The sequence below is a fragment of the Polyodon spathula genome, chromosome 20 (assembly GCF_017654505.1).
Source record: "Polyodon spathula isolate WHYD16114869_AA chromosome 20, ASM1765450v1, whole genome shotgun sequence".
NCBI classification, from domain to species: domain Eukaryota; kingdom Metazoa; phylum Chordata; class Actinopteri; order Acipenseriformes; family Polyodontidae; genus Polyodon; species Polyodon spathula.
The window spans coordinates 30,165,784-30,190,339 of NC_054553.1; the positions used below are offsets into that span (position 1 = coordinate 30,165,784).

At 40.8% G+C, this 24,556-nt stretch overlaps 1 protein-coding gene across 3 annotated transcripts in view; it reads right to left on the minus strand.

The window, feature by feature from the left end:
- cep112 (centrosomal protein 112) overlaps nt 1-24,556 on the minus strand; it is a 107,139-nt gene that overhangs the window by 9,715 nt on the left and 72,868 nt on the right. For all 3 annotated transcript variants that reach the window (XM_041220059.1, XM_041220061.1, XM_041220060.1), the window contains 3 exons: nt 14,430-14,492; nt 10,984-11,133; nt 1,862-1,951 (listed from right to left, as the gene is read on the minus strand). In XM_041220059.1, coding sequence (XP_041075993.1) covers nt 1,862-1,951; nt 10,984-11,133; nt 14,430-14,492 — 303 coding nt within the window. The remainder of the gene's footprint in view (nt 1-1,861; nt 1,952-10,983; nt 11,134-14,429; nt 14,493-24,556) is intronic.

Below are 24,556 nucleotides of genomic sequence, written 5' to 3' on the forward strand. Positions count from 1 at the left end.
AATTTGTTGGCTTAAATAAATAAATAAATAAATAAATACCAGCGGGCCTTACATTAAACGGCTCAACCCTATCAGTTTCATGACTATTTTGTCTTGCCACTTCAAACCATATTTTACACCAGAAAATAATTTTGGCTGCTCCAAATTAATGATGAAATCACGGCATGTTTTATTAAAGACTAAACTCAATCTATTACATAAAAAAAGAGAAAAACTGTGTTTAACTACACTTTACCATATGTTTAACAAAAAGTATTTTCTCCAGAAAAGTGGTGATTTTTATTTTCATGCCTGTTAATATTCAACCAGGTGGCAACAAAGGGATATTAGAAACACAAGGCTCAGAGAGAGATAGAGGCTGCTCTGCGTGAGGTCTGGACAAAATGGAATGTCTTCCCGTGTGAATAGAAGGGATAGCATTACAAGAATAAAAGAAAGTTCACCAAGATATACCATTGCAATATCTCGAGCAAGGAACCAAGGAAAACGATAAATTGCGTCTTTAACTGAATTATATATGAGCTTTCATCTCAAGCTAGACCTGTCAGAGGATACAGCTTTCATATGAGCTACACATAAAACACGAGTCGTATATATATATATATATATATATATATATATATATATATATATTATATATATATATATATATATAGATAGATAGATAGATAGATACTATAGAAAGTCTACACTCCCTTTCAAAACCTTTTGTAACCAATTGCCTTCAAAATCACACACCAATTTAAGTGGCAGTTCCTGTAGGTTCCCTCTGCTGGGTAGTGCATTTCAAAGCACAGACTCAACCATGAGCACCAAGGCGCTTTCAAAAGAACTCAGAGACAAAGTTGTTGAAAGGCACAGGTCAGGGGATGGGTATAAAAAAATATCAAAGGCCTTGAATATCCCTTGGAGCAGGGTCAAGATGATTATTAAAAAGTGGAAGGTGTATGGCACCACCAAGACCCGGCCTAGATAAGGCCATCCCTCCAAACTGGATGACCGAGCAAGAAGGAGACTGACCAGAGAGGCTACCAAGAGGCCAAAAGTACTGAAAGACAACGACTCATAGCAAACAACCAAAGCTACAATGGAGTGACTAAGGAACAAATAGGTAAATGTCCTCGAGTGGCCCAGTCAGAGCCCCGACCTAAATCCAATCAAAAATTTGTGGCATGACTTGAAGATTGCTGTCTATCAGCACTAACCAAGGAACTTGAATGAGCTTGAACAGTTTTGTAAAGAATGGTCAAGTATTGTCAAATCTAGGTGTGCAAAGTTAGTAGAGAACTATCCCAACAGACTCACAGCTGGAATTGCTGCCAAAGGTGCTTCCACCAACTATTAACTCAGGGGGGTGGAGACTTATCCAATTATGATCTTTCAGTTATGTATTTTTAATATATAACTTTTTTCCCCTTAACAGTGTGGAGTATGGTGTGTAGATAAGTGGATAAATGCATGAAACTCTGAGGCACTGACACAACAAAATGTGAAAAAAGTTCAAGGGGGTGTAGACTTTCTATAGGAACTGTATATATATATATATATATATATATATATATATATATATATATATATATATATATATGCAAACACTAATATCGCCATAAAAACTTTGCTTTCAGTGTTTTCTGACTTTGTCAAACACATTTATAATTGAAATAGCCAAAATACCTGTATGAAATCTAATAGACCTGGATAAGTGTGTCTTTGCCTACGGGGTACAGACAGTCAAATCAGAAGAATGCTGAATTTGAGAAATGAAGAACGCTGCCTTTATCCAGCAGTAAGATATTATTTTCAGGTTTGGAGACAAAATACAGCCCTACTGCCCCAGGGTAAAGCTGCAATAAAAAGCTACCTGCTCCTGGGTCTCCAGCTCCTTGTTCTGGAGTTTCTTCTCCACAGAGCGCAATTGATTCTGAAAGCTTTCAATCTTGTCCTGAAGAGCCTAAAACAGACAATGAAAAAAATGAAAGGGCTTGGTGGATGAGCAGTGCTGATGTGTGCAGCAAAGATCGGGTTAGCTAACGGCTTCATTCAGTTATTCAAAGCTAATCATTAATAACAACGGACGGGACAGCACAGTTGAAAGGTCACAACGGCACGCTTTCTGCAAGGAGGAAATAAATGACAGTCAGTTAACAGTTAGCTTTCAACAGAAGCTCTGAATGTAGCTGAAAGCTGGCTAGTGGTGTCTCTAGGTAAGTGCATGAGAAACCTAATCAAAACAACAAACACACAAAAAGATTGCTAACATTGTGTAAAACACAACAAGGTTATACATAAACAAACACACATTAAAATAGCACTTTTAAACTTCTACTTTAGGCATTCAAGAGGACAAAGTCTGTAAAAACTAAACGAGGTTTGTAAAAACAGTGTGAAAGCCTAGGTCTGGCCACAAGTGAAATGAGTTGTGGGGTCTCAGCTGTAGCCAGTACTGTATGCCATATGCTGGAGTTCTGGAACAGGCATAGGTCCTGTGAAGTTCAGTCCATCTCGTTATTGAACTGAACAAGTCAGATGTAATTCTATAAAACCTCAGCTCCCCAGAACTTCAGGGACTTTAAAATAACTACCCCAGAAAGCAGCAGCAGCAGCACTGTCTTGTACTTCACACCCAAGCCATGCAGACTCACAAGGATCTTGACCCTGTCACTGACCCCTTGTGCTCCAGCCCGCCTCCTTGCTGTGAAATCGGGGACCAGGTGACCTGAGAACTGGTCCCACAGCACAGCTGCAGTTCAATTCAAGCACTGCCAAGCTTTTAATGTGTGTGTCAATAGTAGTTTCAACATAAAGCACGGTTTAAAAGCCGGAGAAATATGCTGCTGACAACTAGAGTGGGCAATGAAACTCCTTTTCAGCAGGTAGCTGTGATACAGGTCAGTCCCAAAGATAGACAGCTGGACAACAACAGGAGTGATTTCTATAGGAAGGGTCAAATGTCATTGCTCGACTGCAGTGTGACTCAATGTGACCAGCCATAACAATCTGAAAACCATCGGTGATGCTAAAATTAGGCAGTAAATGGTAGACAAACATTTGTATCTTTTTCAATGTCTCCCGAGCACCTCCACATGTAGAATGTGACCCTCTCTGTATTGTAGTGCCATCCTGGCATTGGAGCGCTTGTGTCCTGTTTGCAGGGTCTGTCTTCTTGCCTGTCTGCGGTCAATGTGCAGGTGCAAAACCTGCAATGCAGCCCAGCAACCCAGTTGTGAACCCTCTTCACAACGCGCTGGCTGGGTTTGGACGGGATGAGGGCTAGCCGAGGCTGCCTGCAGCATGCATCATCCCTCTCTACTGCTGGGGAGGATGCAGCAACCAACCACACAGACCCGCTGTGAACAACTGGAACCTCGACATCTGCACACAATTTCTCAGAGAGTTCACCATTAAAGCGCATTAGCAGTTGTACCGATTTTAATTCAGGGTACTTAAAAGTAAACTGCACTGCACCTATGGCACGAGAAGAATGCAGACAGAGTCCCATGGTGCTTTGGGATATAGAAGGTAGCTTACCACATAAGCAGGCGTGATACAGAGCATTAACGTTTTATAATCAAAAGAAAAATTGTCTATTGTGTTTTTGCTGTTGGCACTGTCGCTCCGATCGAGAAGCTCCAGTCATCAGAGATGAGATATCCAGGCAACGCTAAGGGTCACTTTCCACATTACTGTGAGGCTCAGCCTCCTGCTAGCGAGTGTGACAGTCCTGACAGGGCTGTGCAACAAATTTGACAAACCTCCCAAATTTTTAAAACCTGCTTTTCTTGGAAAACGTTCAGGTCCATATCAGTTGGGCTTTCCATTTTTGCTCACAGATTCATCCCTGGTTGCACAAATGAATCACTGCAAATCAATTTCAAATCCCCTTAGAATTGGAGGTAATCAAGTACACATTAAAAGGGAGTTAGAACACTCTAATGCCTAAAGCAAAGTGTAATTAGAGAATACCAGAGCTATACTGGTGCCAGGCAGGAACAGTTTGTTATCTAGTACTGAGTGTTAGATTGTCTTAGTCAGTTTATCCTTGTCTTGTGTCTCAGTATCAGCTCCCTAGAACTTACAGTAAGTAAACCATATTTTTTCTTCTTTAAGTCCAATATGCTCCAATGATTGGATGGATGTTATTTTTATTTTAAGTTGTAGAAGTATGATTTTTCTTTAATCCATCCCATGTACGGCTCTGTGTTAAAACAACAGAGTGGAGTCTATACAGTTAATCTAAACGGCCACAGGTCTAAATACAACCGTGGTTTAAACCAATTAAAGTATGAGACTGTGAAAAACGACACCTCTAACACTGTGTGTGAGTGTGTGTGTGGAAAGATGTATGCCTTCTAAACCAAGTAAAAAATGATTTAAAAGAAGTTTTGTTGCTATTTTAATAATATAAACCAGTGGTGGTATTTAGACCGGTCACTGTTTAGATCAGCTGAACAGACCCCAGTAAGTGTCCAGTTGTGCCCGGGTCAGTCCCAGGTGTCTTGCTATGGAGAGTTAATCCCACTCATTCTTTACTGGGGTTCATTCCACCGGGGCCAGGTGCTTGGAAGTGATGCACTCTTTATCACTCCTGGTGCACGGTACTGAATTAAAACAGTCCACAAGTTCTCAAAAGTCCGTTTCCTGAGGGGCCTGTGATGACGCGGCTGTTTTCATAAATAATCCCGCCACGGTTTGAGAGGCTTTTCTTCTTTTTTTCAACTCCGTCGAAGGATAATGACCATGACTCACTTCTCTGAGTGGGACATGAACATCCTGGGTGGTCTTTGTGCACAGATAAGGGAGATATTTTAAACCCTCTGTAACTCAAGCACAAGTTTGGACGTCCTTTCAGGGTTCAGCACTTGTTTTGTTAGGGTAAGGCCCCCTTTTTTCTGCTTGATTCAATAGGGTGCACACAGAAGGTAAACTATATAAACCACCAAACTGCAGGCTGTGGAGTCTCTAGACCCTGTATATTGATTTGTCAGGATTAGGTCTCTTTCTCTGTATTGTGGTTTCCTCTCTATCTCCCCACCAACTCTACAACAATTACACCCCTTTAAGGAAATCGTATGGATTTAACCTAATCCACATGTTTTCTTTTCACATATGTTAAAATTCCTTACTGGTGGGAACCCCTTTTTTTGTTACTGCAACACAATATATAATCAAAGAATTCTGCTTTGAAGTGAGTTTGTGCTTCGGATTTCATTCAGCTACTGATTTAAAACGAAGAAGAAGAAGAAGAAGAAGAAGAAGAAGAAGAAGAAGAAGAAGAAGAAGAAGAAGAAGAAGAAGAAGAAGAAGAAGAAGAAGAAGAAGAAGAAGAAGAAGAAGAAGAAGAAGAAGAAGAAGAAGAAGAAGAAGAAGAAGAAGAAGAAGAAGAAGAAGAAGAAGAAGAAGAAGAAGAAGAAGAAGAAGAAGAAGAAGAAGAAGAAGAAGAAGAAGAAGAAGAAGAAGAAGAAGAAGAAGAAGAATTGTGGTCTGCGTCTTTTTGTGTCTGGCACAGCTTCCAAAGTCTGGGTGCGCAGGATAAGGGCTACGTTGAATGTTGAGCCATCCATCAAACAGCTCGCCGTTTTCATCATCAGCGACACATATTCTGTATCCGGGGCAGCCTGTACTGCTTTTTGAAACAATGCTGAATCAATGCAGATGTCTACTGCCAAGGTCTACACCTTTTAGGTGTTGTTCAATTTAGTACGCTTGCAGTGGTTTTAACAGCAATGATCATTGCGCCTTTACAAGAAAATTGGCAGCAAGTGAAAACCAGGCTTCTGATAAATCAGACCATAGTATTATTGTATGGACAGCATTTCACTTGATTGCCACCTATCTGTCCAAAAGCATGAAAAGACAAGTGAAATGAGGTCACTGTAGGTGGGATGTGGATGAAGTTCTGCAGCAAGACCTGAACGTGATGCTTGCACATTTGCAAAGCACTCTAGACTTTCACTTAAAACAGGCCATCCCCAAAAAAGGAATGTCTCAAAGTTCTTTTTTATAATTTATAGTGCTAGCAATCTTCACAGCATTTCTTTTCTTATATATTTGAGATGCACCCGTTTCCTGACATTCTATTAACAATTCAGCGGAATTCCTAATTTAGCTTTGAGTTATGACATGGAAAGTTACACAGCATCCACTTGAGCAGATATTTTAAGGGCTAACCGTACAGTCAAATCATCTTCTGGTCCAACAGGAACAAGCAGAGCCTGATCTTCATGAGCAAAACTGCCACCTTAAGTACAGGAGGGAAGTTAAATAAAATCCACCTTAAAAAAACAAACTAAGACGAGCATTGTTTGAGTCAGAATCTCTCTTATCTTCTGCACAGTCGAAGCCATGGCGAGCACAAAACCCTTCAGCCTCTGTTTTTGCACCTCATTCCTGCACTACTGGGACAACCTCCTGCCGGGCTGTCTTATTTTAGAAGAAAAAACAAAGTTAAAAGTACATGTAGCGAATTCAAAAGCAGCTGCAGAGCACAGACACGGATTGCAGGAAAGTTGTTAGGAATTCATGATTTAAAACTCTCAGGCATGTGTAAAGACTGGGAGAATGAGGCACACGTTTGAATTCTCTAATCTTTGACTTTGGTTGATGGGCTAGTCTTGATAAGTGAGAATGAGGATCCGCTGAGCCTTATCATGCGGTCATCATGAATACGAAACAAATCACAAACGATTGAAATCGTGCAAACCGTACTTCAAAGGTGGACGTGGCAGGGTTTTGAAAGCTTCCAAAGCAGTGTTAACCACCCAGCCCAGCTTCTAGAACCTTTTTAACATTCCGATTTAGGACATGTGCCCCATGGAAATAGCACTTTAAAACAACGACATAATGACACAACACAAAATGTACTGCAGATGAGATTTGCCCAGCTTGCAAAGCCAGACCAATTGGAATGTCCTCTATAAATATTTATTTCTTATTTATTCATAAGAAATCACAATTGCCTCTGATTCCTCATACCATGTGATGGAAAAAATCTTTATGGCAAGACAAAACAAAAACAAAAGAAATATCCAACATGAAACAGACTATCAAAGCATAAGAAACAGAACTAGTTTGTGTTTCTGGAATGTGAAGTATTATCAAAAAGCTTAACTTGATCCTCACAAGCAGTCCTTGCCATGGGCAAAGTTATCTTTACACTGTGCTCCTGCAGGCTGCCTTCAATAACAAACCGAACACAAATATCTACGGGTTAAACTGGAGCAGAGACGTATTGCTGAGCTCTCCTACGCAAAGACATAAATCACAGCGAAGACACTTGTGTGCTTGCAGAATGCTTTGCTCCAAAAGCGATACAAAGTCAACAAGAACGTCAACTGACAGTGATTTAATTACATTGTATATGACGACACATACAACTGTTTCACGCATCTGCATTAACAATACGTTTCTCTATGTTATGCTTATATTATAGATTTCTTTTTTCTAATTACAACACAAATGGTTAAGATTTTGAGAAATCAAAGCCAACAATAAGCTGTGGTGGTACAGTTATTATCAGTATCTATTAATCACATTCAACACCATTAGCTCGGTGACCTCTGCGCTTACAAAGCACGCCAGGCACTCCTTATCCTCAGCTTTTCACTGTTAGGTGAAGTGGGTGCAGCCTCTTACACAGGCCTGCGTTCCATGGGCGTTCTCAGCATTGTGGGTCTTTAACTCTTTTTTTATCCCGAGGGGTAATTAATTAACCCACTTATTAGCATTATTGCAGACAATACAAACACAGTGAACTGATGTCCTCGGCAAATCAAGTTTCTACATGTTATCGCCCCTGGCATTTTCAAAATGACAAACCTAGGTGCCAACAGAATACATATTGTACAGTTTACTGTGTGAGGCGTGGGAGCATTGAACTGAAGTGACGCGTTTGCTGAAACTTTCAAAAGTGCACATGTGCGCCCTATATAGCGAATGGAGGTACATGAAAGGTGCAAGATTATATGGAAACATTGAGTTTGCTACAACCACACCTCGTACCACCTATAAAGAAGCAGCCCATCATTTATTTGGACATACCTGCGCATATTCAAATGAAATTGGTCTCTCCTCTTACCTGCAACCTCTTATCACAAATGTGTCAGCTGTATGTTTATTGTTCTGTTTACTCTCTCTCAGCTCAGATGTCTATTTCGCAGCTCTGACACATTACTAACGGCAGTCAGGAGGACTGAGGAGTCTTCCTGTTCTCAGAATGACAGCTGACTCGCAACAGGAACACTGCACTGTACCTGCCGTGTTGTGTGCCAGGAAGCATTGCGCTGCCGGAGCGAGAACGACGTTTCTGTTCAACGATTTCACTTGTCTGCAGTGAAGTGCAGCTTTCATCTTTTTGATGCAAATCAACAGCTCAAACAGAATGCTAAACGACTTACCATTTTAAAAATCGCTTACAATTCTCGGGTCTAATTTAAGGGCCGATCTCATAGCAAGAAGTGTTATGCTACAGGACTTGTTTACTTACTGCTGAGTCCATTGAAACAACCACAGAGGAAACAGTAACAATCTGACCGGCATGTTGATAGAATGAACTGTCCACAATACGGACCGCAGCTCAGAAAGGCTTTCACTAAAACAATCTCAGACTGGCCTCACTGTGGGAACTTTGTCACATTATGAAGTTCACGGCACTGCGGTCCACGCAGAGAGGCAGCGTCTACTTTCCTCTCTGATTTGAGCCAACTGTGATCCTGGGGTCCCCCCCCCCCCGTGTGATCACAAATACAAAATGTTTATACTCAGCGTTGATTGTCAGATCCAGTTTAATCCCATCAATCCCTCTGAATGCCAGTCATCCTAAACCAGCCCTAGCTCAGTGGTTCTCAAATCCAGTTCCAAATGGCTGTAAACAGGCCAGACCTTTTCCTGTAAAACATAGCACTAAACATTGCCTCTGAGACTATACAGCTATGGACAAAAGTTTAGCATCACCTCGAATTTTAGGATTGAGCCATACTTAAAAAAAAAACCAAAACTATATGAACATAATTTAGATTTTTTATTTAAAATCATGTACTCAAAGAAACTACAAAATGATATTGCAAAAGTCTGCTGGAAGTCCTAGTAGTAGTAGGTCAATTATTAAAATAATGTTCTATAATGGTGTGTGTGTGATTAGTGGGAGGAGGGGTACTTTAATCTTCAATTCCTTAAAGACAGCACTTCCATGATTTGCATTACGAAACTTCAAAAGTGTACCGCTGCCTGGTATTTGCATTGAGATTATGATCTTTGCTAGTCAAACAAAGCACAGCCCACCGTGTATGCAAAACAGCAAACGTTACTCCCCTACAGTCTCACCACTCTTACCTGAGATTATGGAATGCACTAAAACCTAAAGCAGCACACTCTGACAATCTTATTCAATTTTCTTGTTCAAATTAGACCCTGCAGGTCAGTTTGGTTTCATTCCCTAATGATGGATTTAGCAGTGGGGACTACAACTTGCAGCAGTTGGAGGTTATACACAACATACTCAAGTGATCATAGCTCAGGAACAGCATGAGGAGTAAAAAATCTTATCAAGTACCACATTATTTTCACGGTATAAACAATAACCCCTAAAAAAAAAAAAAAAAAAAAAAAAAAAAAAAAAAACTATGAAAGAGACCAAATACTTTTTAACTAGGACAGAGGTTTAGGAAAGGGACAGTACAACTCCAAGCAAAATTAAAAACCAACTGTGGCTTAATCTTCAAGGAGAAAAGGACTTCTGGCATGAAGCAGGGCACCCAGAACTACTGCCTTGGAATTCTTACATTTCAATGCACAGTACTTTGATGTTTTTCTTTTGCCCTTTAGCATTCATAAGCAGTCTTTGAAGCAGGCGGCATGGAAACACTTTCAGTATGCAACAAGGTTGTTATGTACTGCAAGAGACAAAACAGCTTTCTTTTTTTCTCTACCTAAGCCTGCACCACAGTATCTGGAATGTAATTACCAGCCTGCAATTAACAGAGCTTGTTAACTTACAATTAACTCTTACAGTTCATGAAATGAGCACACCAAAGGAATGCTTTCTAGTTACTACTGTGGAGGACGGATCACACAATAGCTTACAGAAACCAAATAGTTGGAATATGTATCGTATGTTGACTGGGGTCATTTGTAATATTTAAGTTGCTGTCAATATTCAAGACAAAGCAAGCTGTGTTTCTTGCTAAGTCCAGGTCTACAGTGACTGCCAGTCAGACTATAGCAATACGGAATGCAAGCATTCACAATTTGCAAATGAATGATGAATTAAAACTGCACTTAGACGTGAGCCTGTAACATCTGTACATCTCTGACTTTCTTGTGCAGGTTACAAAGGCTGACTGAATCACTCAGTCCTGCGCCTGTGTACTGCCGATTCTGAGCGTCTGTAGTTCATTTTATTTATTTCTCTTGTTTTTCTCATTGTATTATGGTTTGCTGCCTTAGGGAGCTGTATTTACAGTTTATGGGATGTGCATTTTAACTCGTACAGAAACCCACATTATAATTCAACATATGCAACAACAAATAAAACAAACCCTCTATCCTCTTCTCTTTGTGTTGTTTATTGAGTGGGTAACTGTCCGGCAGCCCTGGATTTCCATGCTTGTTCAATCCTTGGCCTTTCTTGGTCCACTGAGGACTAAAGTCATTCACTGCAGGTTTTTATTTTATGATCCCCCCAATCCCTCCACCAGAGGAACAGTGTGTCTTACTGGATGAAACAGATACAACAACGACAGTTTCTCCAGGTAAACAATCAACAGTAGCGACTAAAGCACTTCATCTTGTTCATCGTCCTTATCAATAAATGTATGTTGGAAATCAAATAATAAGCGTGTTTTGAATCTGATTCCATATGCATTAGAGTGCATGACCACTGAGATATTTCTTGTTGTGTCCTCATGCAGCCCCCCCCCCACCCCCCAGCTCCATGCTCCCTGGCTGGCTCCTCCCCTCCCTGCTCTGGCTGGCTTTCCCCATGCTCACCTTGCTGGTCTTGTCGTGCTCTCTGGCGAGCCTCCTCTTCTCCTCCTGCACCTTGCCCAGCCTCTCCTGGAGGTGTCTCTCTGCTGACAGCTGCTGCCGACCGACCTCCTCTCGCAGCGAGCTCACTGTGGACTGCAGGTCTGCGATCGTCTGCATGGGGGGGGGTGTAACTATTATTGAGTGTTACAAAACTTCATTTCCCAGAAAGCACTGTTGCTGCGCTAATGCTCCTTGTTTTGCAAAGCTCCCCAAGACGTCGAAGCAATACACAGGTCGAGAAGATATTACACAGGCTCAAGTTTCTATCACATCAGTGAATTATGAAGAGTAGTAATGGGGTGATTTGCTTAAACAGGCCTCCTTGTTGAGACACTCCACAGTACTGTGTGCAATCAACAGCGCACGCATTTTATGTCAATGTACCAAAGTTACATTTAGCCAATAATCCTAACAGCTGCAAACTTGACAGCAGAAAAGCTCTCAGAACGGGCTTGTTGCGACTGTGTTCACGTTAGTGTGCTGGTCACTGTCCAGCCTCTCGTGTGCAGATCTGTTTTCATCACATAGAGAGTCACTTTGTGCCGGGGAACTCATGGCACAAATCAAAAGGAAAAGTGCAGGCGGGCTACTTTCAAATCATCCTCAAGTCAAAATTAACATTTTATTTAAACCTGAGCCAAGAAGCAGAGAACAGCCCTTTGCTGCGCGCTTTGGGCAAGACAGATAATTGTTTAGTGTGTACAAACTTCTGAAGAACAATCTGACTGGAATACACAGAGTGTGTGGGTGTTGGGAGGGAGCGATTTGGAGAGGCCACAGAGAGATAGATCAGGCTTATTTTGTCAGTGGAACCACATAAAAGTAACAAATGACCCAGTATTATGGTAACATCAGTTTTCTTAGTAATAATTATTTCGCAATATAGATCCTTAAAACTACTCTGTAGCCTAAAGGAGCAGACTAATGCTTGTTGTTCTAGCCTTTTCCTGCTGTTTTAAGGTTGCTTTGACTACATGTCACACTGGGTTGGTCTTCTGAAGCTTATTACTGCTTCTATTCCAGTTTCCTTCAGTTTCAAACTTATTTTCTCCACTTCAAAGGACTTCCTTCAGGACAGTATGAAACTCAGTTTTATCGTATTGAAGCCAAATGATCTAAAATTAACTATTTGCCAATAAAGAGACAATTTAATTTGTAATAACTCAATTAAAAAAGGAAGAAAATTATATATATTTGCATCCTGAGCCATTCTAAAAAAAAAAAAAAAAAAAAAAAAAGGCACAATACCACAGCAGTGACATCACAAAGGGATAATTCCTCTAGAGGAAAATATACTTGAACTTTGACCCATTCGACTCCTCGAGCCCATCACTTTCAATTCAAACACAAAATGTCACGTTTTCAATCACTCGACAATACACACAGTACAGCAATGTTCATTAATGAATAACAGAACGAGTATCTCAGAGACACTGGAGAAATGGATAGCAACACAACGTCTGTACAGCACTGAAACACAATGTTTAAAAAACCCAGCTGTACTGCTGAACCTCGTCTTCTTTAATATTAGCATCACAAGGGTATCCATGTATTAGAAAAAATCACAGATGGGCCTCTTCAGTGAGTGTTTCCAACCCTACAATATAAGCGTCTGACAGTAGCTACAACACTAAGGCCTCTTCCTCCTAAACAACCCTAGCATCCTGCACAATGTATACAGAAACCAGTATCCTAGTAAAGCCACCTCGTTATCCCGCTGTGCCGCCTGTCCCTCTCTGACTTGTGTAGTTAACTCTTCTGCACAGTCAGATGAGCCACATTTTGATTATAATGGTCTGTCTCTCTGGTTTCTCTTCCAAGGGTGTAGCTCCATAATCTACTGTTGGACACATCACCCCAGCGAGAAACCTAACCCTTCAATCAAGAAGCTTCACAGAGACGCACTTCATTAACCCTGAGCTTTGCTTACTCCAAATAAAACAACGTGCATTTGAAAATCCCCTCCCTTAGCTTTGACAGAAATGGGGAGGGCGCTGTGGGAAGAATGGGGATCAATAATATTGTAATTGACAGCTCTAAAATTACTATGACAAGGGTTTTGATAAGATTCCATAAACAGCGTGAATCAGGCTGTTACTCGGGAGTATTGCGCCTGTAACCAAGTATACCTCCACATGTTTCGTTGCTAGGGAAAACTACAATTGCTTTGAGTTCTTATGCAGGAAATAAGAAACACAAAGACAGAAAGAGCTGGGAGATCAAATGTGCTTTTGCTGTACAGCTTTAACTTAGAAACCAGCTCTTTTTCTTTTCATGTCTTTGTTATTTCAAATTAATTTTTTATAAAAAAAAAAAAATTCTGAGATGAAAATGTACGAACATGATTAGCTACGGTTCGATCGCAGCGTTCAGCTTGCTTTGTTCTTTTTGGTGCTTTGTGTTCACAGAGAGGAATATAAACACACAGATACCTACACATGTTTACATCTAGCGTATACAATTTTGTAACATGAGAAGTTACTTTTCATTACAATGTCTGCTGCTCTACAGTACAGTACAGTACCTTGAAAATAACAACTTAAGATGTAAAGTGATAATCAAGCACAATTACATAATTACATCCCTCTCTGAATGCCTCGTGTGTTAGTACACCTAAAATAGAAGGTCAGAAGTCAAGTACTGTCAGTTTATTTTTTCCTTAATTTCACCGTTATAAATCTGAATCTCATGTTAAACATTTAATTCACTTGCAATAGAAATTACATAGACTGGGCATGGAAAATGCCAGCGTCCTGAACTGCTGTTGATGCCTTGAACTGCTCTCACCTGCAACCCTTTCAAATGAGTAGGACGGATCGAGGAGTTTTCTTTGACCCCCTTAAGAGACCGGACAGTCATTATATTATTATGTATTCAGTGCACTGGATGCTATGCAACACAGGGTTAAAACAAATACAGCACTGTTTAAAACTCAGGATTAGGGCATGCTGAATGCAGTGAGAGCTTTCTTGAAAGCTTTATAATAAAGAAACACTCCTCCACTCCTTGCCACACCCCACCCTTGATTACCAGCTCTGGTGCCCCTCTGCGAGTACAACACTGTGAGGCCGTTCCCTCTGGGGCTCAGTCAGGAAGCATCCTTTGTGACCCGATCTGGGTTTAAAGACTGCTGTTTATCTGGTACCATTATATACAGTCCCACTCCAGGCTTTGCCATAATCCCTCCAGTTATACTCATCACAGGACTGTCTACCTGTAAAAGCTTCTGCATTTATTTTTGTAAGGGCAGTGTATATACCTCTGAATGGGGGTAGGGGTGCGTGTGTGTGTGTGTGTGTGTGTGTGTGTGTGTGTGTGTGTGTGTGTGTGTGTGTGTGTGTGTGTGTGTGTGTGTGTGTAATGCTAACGTTGGTTAGTTCTTGAAAATGCTCAGATTGATTGTTTACCTGGGAAGACTTAGCAAGCTTTTGACTGTATTCCTTTTCAATCTGCTTCAGCCTGATGTTGGTCTGGAAGAACAACAAAAACAAAAGAGAGTGAGAGATGAAACCGGATCGGCTTGGAGGAAGAGCATGCACAGACACTTTGCTGTTGACCCCTCAGCTTGGCACCTCATCTGCATGCCTGTCGCTGAGGAGCTGGGCCTCGCGCCAACTCCAACGCCCCTTTGTGGCAGCCAGAAAAGCACAGGGGCCTGCCTTTGATCTGCAGCCAACTATTCATCACTTAAAAGGATGAAAAAAATCAACCTCTGCTGCCAATTATTAGAAAAACATAGAAGGCCTCTGAGAGAGAGAGAGAGAGAGAGAGAGAGAGAGAGAGAGGAGCACGAGACGAGAGAAATCTAGAGCGAGTCAGGAGAGAGGAGAGACGAGAAATCTTTTGGGATGAGCTTCTGACGAGAGGAGAGAGAGAGAGAGAGAGAGAGAGAGAGAGAGAGAGAGAGAGAGAGAGAGGGGGGGGAGGAGGAGAGAAATTTACAAAGTTCAGGATGACTTCACCTTAGCATAAACAGGGACACATGCTCTTTGACGGCAGCTATTAGGGTACTGCATCACACACACACTCACACTCACACACACAGGTGTAATGTAATGATCTGTTGTTAATAATTAATAACATGTGGTTATCTATGTGGTAGGTGTCCTCTGGAGATTTGAGGAGTGTCACAACGTGAGTACAAACAGGATCCAAGAGAGCCTCCATTGATAAGGATTACAAAGGTGTTATAAAAGGTGGCTATATATATATATATATACACACACACACACATATATATATATATATATATATATATATAGAGAGAGAGAGAGAGAGAGACAGGAGATTGAACTGATCTGAAGCCATATACACAACTGCTAATATCATTTATACAAACAGTACACATTTACGACTAGCACTAATCTTGGCAACCTTACCCAAAGTTACATTATGTAGTTTACAATTAGTACTAATCTGGGTCTGTGAAACCAGCTCTACCCTAAAACAGGACAGACTTTGTGCCCGTTCTGCAAAATAACCTGAGACTAGGTGAAGAAAATTTACCAGCCTATCTTACAAGAAAGAGCACTTTCTGGACTTGCTGTATTATTATTGTATTTAAACCGAGCCTGCCCTAGCAGATAACAAATAGAAAACCTAGTTTATATGGAACATGGAATCCCTGTCCGATTCAGTGGTCTTTCCTCGCTTTTCACTTCTATCTGCAGAAAGCTTATGCTCCTCTTTCTGAACAGGTATTCTGCTGTTGCCAGCACCACTAGAAATGGTCAATCCCCCTGGGTTACGACCTTTCCCTGGGAGATGAGAAACAGCCTGCTGGATCAGCTATCAAATGCTACTTTTCTCTCTCCTCTAAGCTGCCTGCTTGGTGATCTGGGCTGAATCTTGAGCTGCTGATCAGGAAGAGGCAGGACTACATATATACAGGGGACATGCATTTGATGGGAAAACTACCAGGGGCTGAATTGCACTGAACTGGCCCTCATTGGAGGCTCACCTACAGAAAGCTGCAGTCTTTGGGCTTTGTGCTTCAGCTCTCCCGATTCCTTACTCCCCTTTGTGGATGGCATTTCCACTGTTTCTACAGAGACCTTTTTTAACATTGTGTTGTTTCATAAGTTCCAGGTCTAGATGCTGACAGTACACTGATCCCACAAGCCACACCTCGTAGAACACAATTGTGTTTTTGTGACCAAGATGTTTGGATGCACTTTTCAAAACAGAGGCAGGTAGATTTAACCTAGTAACTAGTGCACTGATGAACATGCATGCAACTAACACAATAAATGATCAACGGCAGACTCTTCCTGATACCACAAACACCACAATTTCAATCCAGTATTCCCGTCTCAAAACCGTGTCTCTGCATTTACTAGGACTGGATTTTTAAATACAGTTATAAAATGCTTTTGAAAAGATTACTTGCTTAATTTAAAAACAAAGCATTGAACCCAAAGAGCTAGCTAAGTGAGCTACTGTGGATTCCACACCTCTCCCTTCATTCTGAAATGACAGGCTCAGGTGAGCAGGCTGAAACAAGTGTTCCACTATTCGCCTTTCATGCAAAGCACCTTAGACAACGAGCGCTTAGACATTTCATAGCTTATACCCTCTTCTGTGTCTAGAGGGCTCTGTAAATTAGATAATTGCTGCACAAAACAGGCTTTCCCATTGTGTTCCACAAAGAACGACAGCTAGGTTTATCTTTTAGTACCTGCGCCCTGCCACTGGCATTTTAATTCTCCAGCCAGCTAGATGCAATACCAGATAATGTAATCATTTAATAATCCTGACCGGCACATGGGTCTTTGAAGTCTTAAAAAAATGAACACGGGTACAGCAAACACACTCGCTGTACCAAAACCTGATTAAGACAATAATTGTTGGCCCTGGTTCAGCAGATACCAAGACAAGCCTTCGAGAAACAGCCCAGGAGCAGTGGCTGGAACACCAATCAGAAGGCATCCACTGAGCAGTGCTGGGCCATCATGTTTCTTTCTGTTGTTTAATAGATACCATCACTGTACAGTGACTGGAGGAAGCTCTGTATGCACCATGCAGTAGATGCTTTAATCTCTGAGGAACCAGCAGCAGTGTATGCAGAATGCATGAAGTTAGATGTATATATGTATTTATTTATTTTAAACACACTGAATTTCTGAAATGCTGAAGGACAGAGCTGTTAATGAATGGGAATCCCACTACCAATACGACATTCATTGTGGCATTGCAGTCCTACTGCAGGGGTGTCCAATCCCGGTCCTGGAGAGCCATTCCACTCCAGGTTTAACAGGTAAAATGAGACCACTAACTACTTCAGGGTCTGGGTGCTGGTTTAATCGGTTCAGTTAAACAATTTAGAACAGGGTTGGAACAAAGACCAGGAGTGGAAAGACCAACTTTGGCCACTCTTGTCCTACTGGGGTTTGTTTTAGAATATAAAAATAAAGTCTGTCCCCTGCAGGTTATATCATTTTCAGAACAAGCTGCAGCTGGGACTGGACAGCTCCGGGGGCTTTGGGATTGCAGCAGGGCCTCAGTAAATCAATTAGGGATGACACAGGAGCAGATTCCAGCTTTGAAGTCCAGGGGCGAAAGCACTGCCTTTATTTGCCGAACCACTGAAGTAACTATTACATGTTTGCCATTACGCTTATTTGCTTCTTCGGAGGCCGGAGGCTGAGTCACCTGCAAAATGCAACCTCTTTACAAGCCCCCTTGGCTTCTCCAAGCTAAAAGTTTGGTGATCGACATGTGCCAAAAGGCAGTGCCTGTCTTTTCCTATTTTTGCTTTCTTCTAAATTAACACCACTATAGTGTGTATGGCGAGGATGAACACGAGCTAAAATATTCTTTCAACATTTGTACAAATATTCTTTCATTTTGAATTAGCTGGGGAAACAAAGGCATAGTTCATGCCATATTAAGAGTGGAAATCTCTCTCAGGAGTCAAATAAACCCACTACCCACATCAGATTACCCAAGACTCTTCTGTACAGTGGAATGGGTGTTATTTATTTCAGACATCATTTATTGGTTTCCTTTGCATGATATATTTTTGATTCAGATATTAAAAAAAAAAAAAAAATTACGAACAAATATGAACCTTGTTATTTTTGCCAGCAAATTGTTTGTTCCAATATTAGAATATTTGTCCCAGCACCAAAATGTATGTCATAGCCTGGAGTAGTCTCACAATAGTTTTGAATGTGATATCTCTACTTTCAACTCGTTCACATATTATTTCTTTTAGATTTTTTGGGGCTCTTGTTTTGTCTTGTGCAATGGATTATGTGTTTTTTTTTCCTGTGTGTTTCATACTTTGGTACTGTGTCCCATGTTTTGTTCTGTTTTTGAGACGTTTTTGTTAAAATTCTTCAAAAGCAAGTATGACAGCCTTCGGTCACTGAAATCTGGGCTGCTTTCAAACCTAAATACAAGGGCAAAATAATTCAGAGCCAGTTCAGTCCTCACTTCACCTCCTATTCAACAAGTAAGAAAACACAGCAATTACTGTAAAAGCCTGAATTCCTTTGTAGGGTTTGAACTCACTCATTTTTAACCAAACACTCAGGACTTGTTTGAAACATTCCCAGAGTAGAGAGGCTCTCATCTAAATCTGATTTTCTAACAGTTAAACACCCCCTCCCAGACTCAGAGGTGACTGGGAAACTTCTTTCATATTTAGTTTTTCTGATTTATTGCATTACATAATCTATGACAAAAACAATAATGCGATTTACTGTATCTCCGAATGACAGAAAAGCAGCTGACAGAAATTAATAAGTTAGCACAAGCATAAAAGCCTCCTGGCAGCAGAATATACAAAAGATATACTGGCACGTCAGTATCATATTACAGTGAAATAAACACAGACTGAACACAGGACAGCTCTCAACCCCATCAGATATATGCTCTCGGTTGGCCGTCATGTTTCCTTGCAACCAAAGCTTCTCTCCGTTAGGCAAAACTAGCAATAGTCTAACACCTTCTGGGGACTCGCTAAAATTAAAAAAGTTTGTTGCTGCTTCAAAACTTCTCAGTAAATATATATAAATGATATCTACAGTAATAACAGGCTTTCTGCAGTTTATGCTGTTTTAAACAACATATATTCATGATAAATAAAAAATCTGTTTACGCTCCCTGTATATTTGGTGCAATCAAAAAACCTACTGGTGTGTATCAGAACAGCTAATACACAGTGTAAGTACTGCATGAACAGGTCATAAGTATAAAGGGTAGACTTATAGTTTAATGGTGTCACGGTAAATGTACTGGACTACACTATGATGAAATTTTATTTATTTTTTACTAAGCCTGACCTAAACAATAAAGCCTCATCTAAGCACCCACTTCACTGCCAGCAAACTTCTGACTGTGCACAAACTGATTAGAACTTGCAACAACAAGCTTGGGCTGTGCCCAAGGTCACACCTGGGCTGAGCCAAATCTAACCCTGACATGTGGAAGATGTCGTCGCAGCTGAGCCTGACGCTAAATTATTCCACCTTCCAGCCTTCAAAAGGCTTACCCTGTGCGCTGCTCCGCAGATGTGACAGGAAGAGAGACAGAGGGAAATTACAAATTGAAGGATACGGGCAGCTGTGTTTGAAGAGAACGCTCCATTTGGACAGGCAAGCGGAGTAGCATGTTCTTTTTAGATCAATACTAAAAAGGCTCAAAAGATATAGCTGTTTCCTAAGCTGTTTTCAATGGTCCAAGGTTACTTCCTAAGCATATTGTTAAAATGTTTTCTGATCTGCGCGGGTCACTCTTTCTGAATACAAGCATCACTTGCCAAGAACATGCCACAGATGGAAGTTACAAACAGCACCCACGTCCAAAACATACATCTGCAAACACTTACCAATGAGGCCGGCCCTTCTGGATTTTTGTTTCAAACTTGAAAATATTTGCAGCAGTTTCCGTGGCTTGCACCTAGTTACCATGGCGATAGCAATGCTTGAGAGATAGATAAGGGAACCCTGGCACCAGAACTGACATTGAAGACAGATTACAAAATCTGACCCATTTGCTTTTCTAATACTATTTTAGTGTTCAATATTTCAGCGCTGTAGAAGCGAATGTGTGTGTGCATGTGCTCAGCAGTGTACTGCTAGTCATTTTCAACCCCAGCGTTGATAAACCAAGGTACAAGTTTTTTTTTAATGGTGCAGTATAGCAGATGCATTTAAAAATGTTGAAATAGTGCATTTCTAATAAAGTTACCCTATAAAGCCTGGGATTTCATGTAAAAAAAAAAAAATTAGAATCTGAAAAAAAAAACAACAACAAAACGTGTTGAAGAAGTAAAACTGAAACTCCTGTTTTGTTTTCCAAAGTGTGCCAGAGGTCTTTCGGACGAGTAACAAAACTAGAAGAAACTGTTTGAATAAGCCATTAGCTGGAACATGTGTGTGTTTGATTTAGCGTCCTGTAGCATTACCTGACAGCTTCTGACTGTCACTGATGACAAAGTAGTAAACAGGTTTGAAACGGAAAATGTCCACATGCTGAAGAGCGAAGTCACGGACCGCAAGGGATAATACCCGAATGAGCAACAGCATTATAGTACTGTCCACTGGCAGCTGTGCTACACTTCATACTTCAGGATCTATGAAAGGATCGCAGAAGCCTACGCTGATTTTATGTGTCTGTTCGTATAATCTCTCTCATTAATTCCATTAAAACTACATTACAAGAATAAGTGCAGCCTCCAGGCATGTTTACTCTCAAAGCAATGCAGGCAGAGTGCTGCAGACCATGACTGAGGTGAGTGCTTTTAAATGAGCTCCACTGAGGATGGCCCATGCCTGGAACAGTCTGTGCTGGTGTTGTGAAAGTGTGCACAGGGCCCTGCTTGCCCTGCAGCAAGCATGTGTACAACTGCAAATATGATCTCTCTATTCCAGCATATTCACGCACTGAACTTCCTCAGATAGAAGGGCAGAATTTTTCTTGATTTGTTGTTTACTTGATTTGGTTTGGAATCAATGCATCAGGGCGTGAGGGTTTATTATAGATTGAAATTAACAGATGGATTATGATTGATATATGAATTACAGATGCAGGAAAGTGCAATGAATCAAACAAAAAGCAGGGCACAGGCCATGGGAAAAAAACTAAAACCTTCACTTTGTCATATTTACAGTAAACAAGCCAGGTTTTCTTTGATGATTATATATGTTTTTTTTTTCTAGTAATACAATGGGGGAAAGTAGCCGAGATGAACAGGGAGGAGATGGCTGTGTTTGTATCAGGCAGCAGCTGAAAAGCTTACAATGAGTGTGAGAAGCTAAGAGTAAGCCTCTGAAGCCAAGTACTGGCAGGTGCGCTCAGCACCGATTCAAAACATATCCTCAAAGCAGACACCCACATAACAGTGACATGAACATAACCTCACCCCCATTCGGGTCTTCACTGCTTTAAGAAGTGAACCTGATTCTACATTTTGTTTTTATATACATGCATTTCCCAAGCTTTGCTGACAATGCAAAGGACATGCTCTGTTTCAAAGAGTTCTAGAGAGCGACGCTGCAACAATGTAACGGTAGAGTCTCCTGCACTGCATTCTTGACTCTGGTGAGGGTGCTTGCTGTATTAAGCCACTACACAGGTGGGGTGGGGGTGGAAGTATTAGGGCAAAGCTTTAAGCGGTTGTTAACATGCCAGGTGTGCAGTCATGCGTGATCTTGAAAACATGCCGGGTATGCATTTTGATCTGATCCGTGCTACACATAAGAGGTCAGAATGAACTAAAGCCAGACATTAAACAATGACGGACAAGACTGGTATACAATGAAGCTCACTGGATCTACAGTTAAAAGAGAAAAGTCAAAAGAAGTTGGCAAGCTTATTAGTTATTAGCTAATTGGGGTTGCAAAATCAAACACTGGGGCTTTTTCAAAACTGGAACGTGCGCAACATAAGAAAAATTACACACTACATGTGTCCACTGACAGCTCAAACTGTCCAAAATTGCCACATTTATTAGAGAACACAGAGGCGGGACAGATTTGCTGACATGGGCCAGATCTCATTTCTAGAGACCCTGACGTGCACTCATTCATTCTGTAAAGGACAGAACTTTTTGCCACTAGCCAAGCCACGTTTTTTTCAACCTGCACCAAATTTACCCAGGGTACTTTGTTTAGCAACCCCAGTTTAACACTGGCACTCAGAGAGGGAAGAAAGTATTTTGGTTGATACTGGTTCCATTGTGCCTGTCTGTGTCACTGCTCTCGTGTGCTTGTGACCTGCTTCATCTTCACTCGTAAAAACACAACACGCCCCCTACATAACATGTCCATAACATCCATATGGATTCCATAGCTGACTTTGTGTTTCCTTATTCATTTAGGAGACAAGGCAACATCCTTACTAATTTACTAATCTTTAGATGACTCATAATTTACTCTGACACTTTGTTTCAGCTCAAGAGAGATTATTTCATGGCAAAAACAACACTGTTAAAGAACAATTTCTGTTTACTTTATTTATTGACCGAAACAACAGTAACGTTTCTGAATATAACGTGCATCCTTTTAAAAATGTGTTTAGATATGAGGTTCACAGTACATAGTACATTAGGGTCTTTTTGCTAAGGCTTCTGAGGCATTCATGGTATACACAGAGTGTACACCATGTTCGGAACATTTGGTTTACATAGGAAAATATGTTTAGGTTGAATGGAGGTAGTTAATGCAATGCCTCCCCCCAATGCTTTTTCTCAAGGCAATATTGTACGTGACCTGCAAGCACATACACTGTGTAAGTCGACTGTCAATTAAAATTCTTAATGATTGCAAACACAGCTAATGAAACTGAAGCAGTCTGAAGGACAAATCAAAAGGTAATCTCGGAGACAGCTGCAGCAGGGACATTCAAATTGTCTCTCATTATCTTCATAATCAATACTTGTTTAGTACTTTCATGCCAGATTTTAAAACACTCTCCAGTTTGCAAACGGCATCTCACTAATGATTAGCACGCTTGTGGGTTATCATTCATATCAATGCAAGTTTTGTAAATTTTCCATTCTTATTTTTTTAGCTTCTGAAAGTTTGCTAAAGATCAAACACAAACTATACATAAAGAATTCAGACCCAGATCAAATGTTCTCTGCAAAATATATGCAAATACTTTACAGTTCAAAGGCAACTGATGATTTCAGTGACGAGGTGGGTGGTGGAGGTGGGGGACGGGACAGGGCAGATTAATTATATCTGGTCCCCCCTGTTTATTAATGAAGGGGTGTTCTGGAATGAGTGCAGCATGCTGTATAAGAAAGCTTTTGTGATCATGTGAAATGCCAGACTTACACTGGTACAAACAGCCAGGGACTTGTGTCAAGCAAGTGATTGCTGTCCTGGCTTTAGAATTTTTTGATCAACAAAATTAGGAAGTGTGAGAAATCAGTGTAAAGTGTTCCAGGGAAGGTCGGCTTATCTCATGATACAGTGCTCTGGATCCAGCACTCTGCTGAACAGAAGAGGAAGATTGTGAACCTGGGGCTCTTTACAAAGGAGATAAACACAGCAAGGCACCAGACAGAGAAACATTCCATTACTGCACAGCCTTCAAAACTATTTCAAGTCGTTATTCACATTATATATATATATATATATATATATATATATATATATATATATATATATATAGACACACACACATTGCAGATACACGTCCATACATACAAAATCAGCAAACTGCAAGACTTGAGACTTTATTTTCTTGATTTCTGGATGTTGAGAAAGGTGTTTACTGGCAGCAGTGTGCAGTCTTCTCAGTTTACCAGTTAATAGACACTGGAGGTACAACCCATCAGCGTCTTAACATGTTTTTGAGATTTCCTATGAAGTGGCACATTGCCCACTTAATGGTGTTTTTGTGAAGTGGACGGCTGCTGAAACAACAAGGTGTGTTTCACTTGAAATGTTAGCCGGATACGAGCCAAGAGCTAGTGCAACAACATCCTACACCAGCTAGCCCCTAAGAGATGGAGACGATGAAGCTGTTATCTGATGCTAATTAGAAGTGATGACACCATTGCAATGTGAATCTCTTACAGTATTGTGTAAATAACCAACATGTTCCTGTATGACGCTTTCTTTTAAGATCAGGATTCATTTGGGATGAAGTGCTCACATAAGGTACCAAAATGGAGGCTCGATTTATGAACGTTCACATACCACAATAATCTGCTCCAGATGTCTTTTAAAGGCTTGATAAGTGATGTATGTGCTGCAAAGAACAGCCCACAGCTTTGACCAGTCTGATAGAAATTACAAGGTATGATCAATACCAGCTTTTAACAGTTATTGCAGTATCCGGATGGCCGTACTGTACATATCTGTTTTATGTTAACAGGAATTAAAGGTTTGGTAAACACAAAACCCAAAGAAGATGGAGTGGTGAAACAAAAGCCTGAAGGTTCATGTGAAAAAAAAAAAAATCAGGAATCTGCACTGTTTTAGTGAAGGGTAGCTGATGGAAGACAGATGGGAACAGTACAGTACAGAACGATGCAGCACAGGTTTTTTTTTCAGGGTTTCAGTGCTACGAAGAG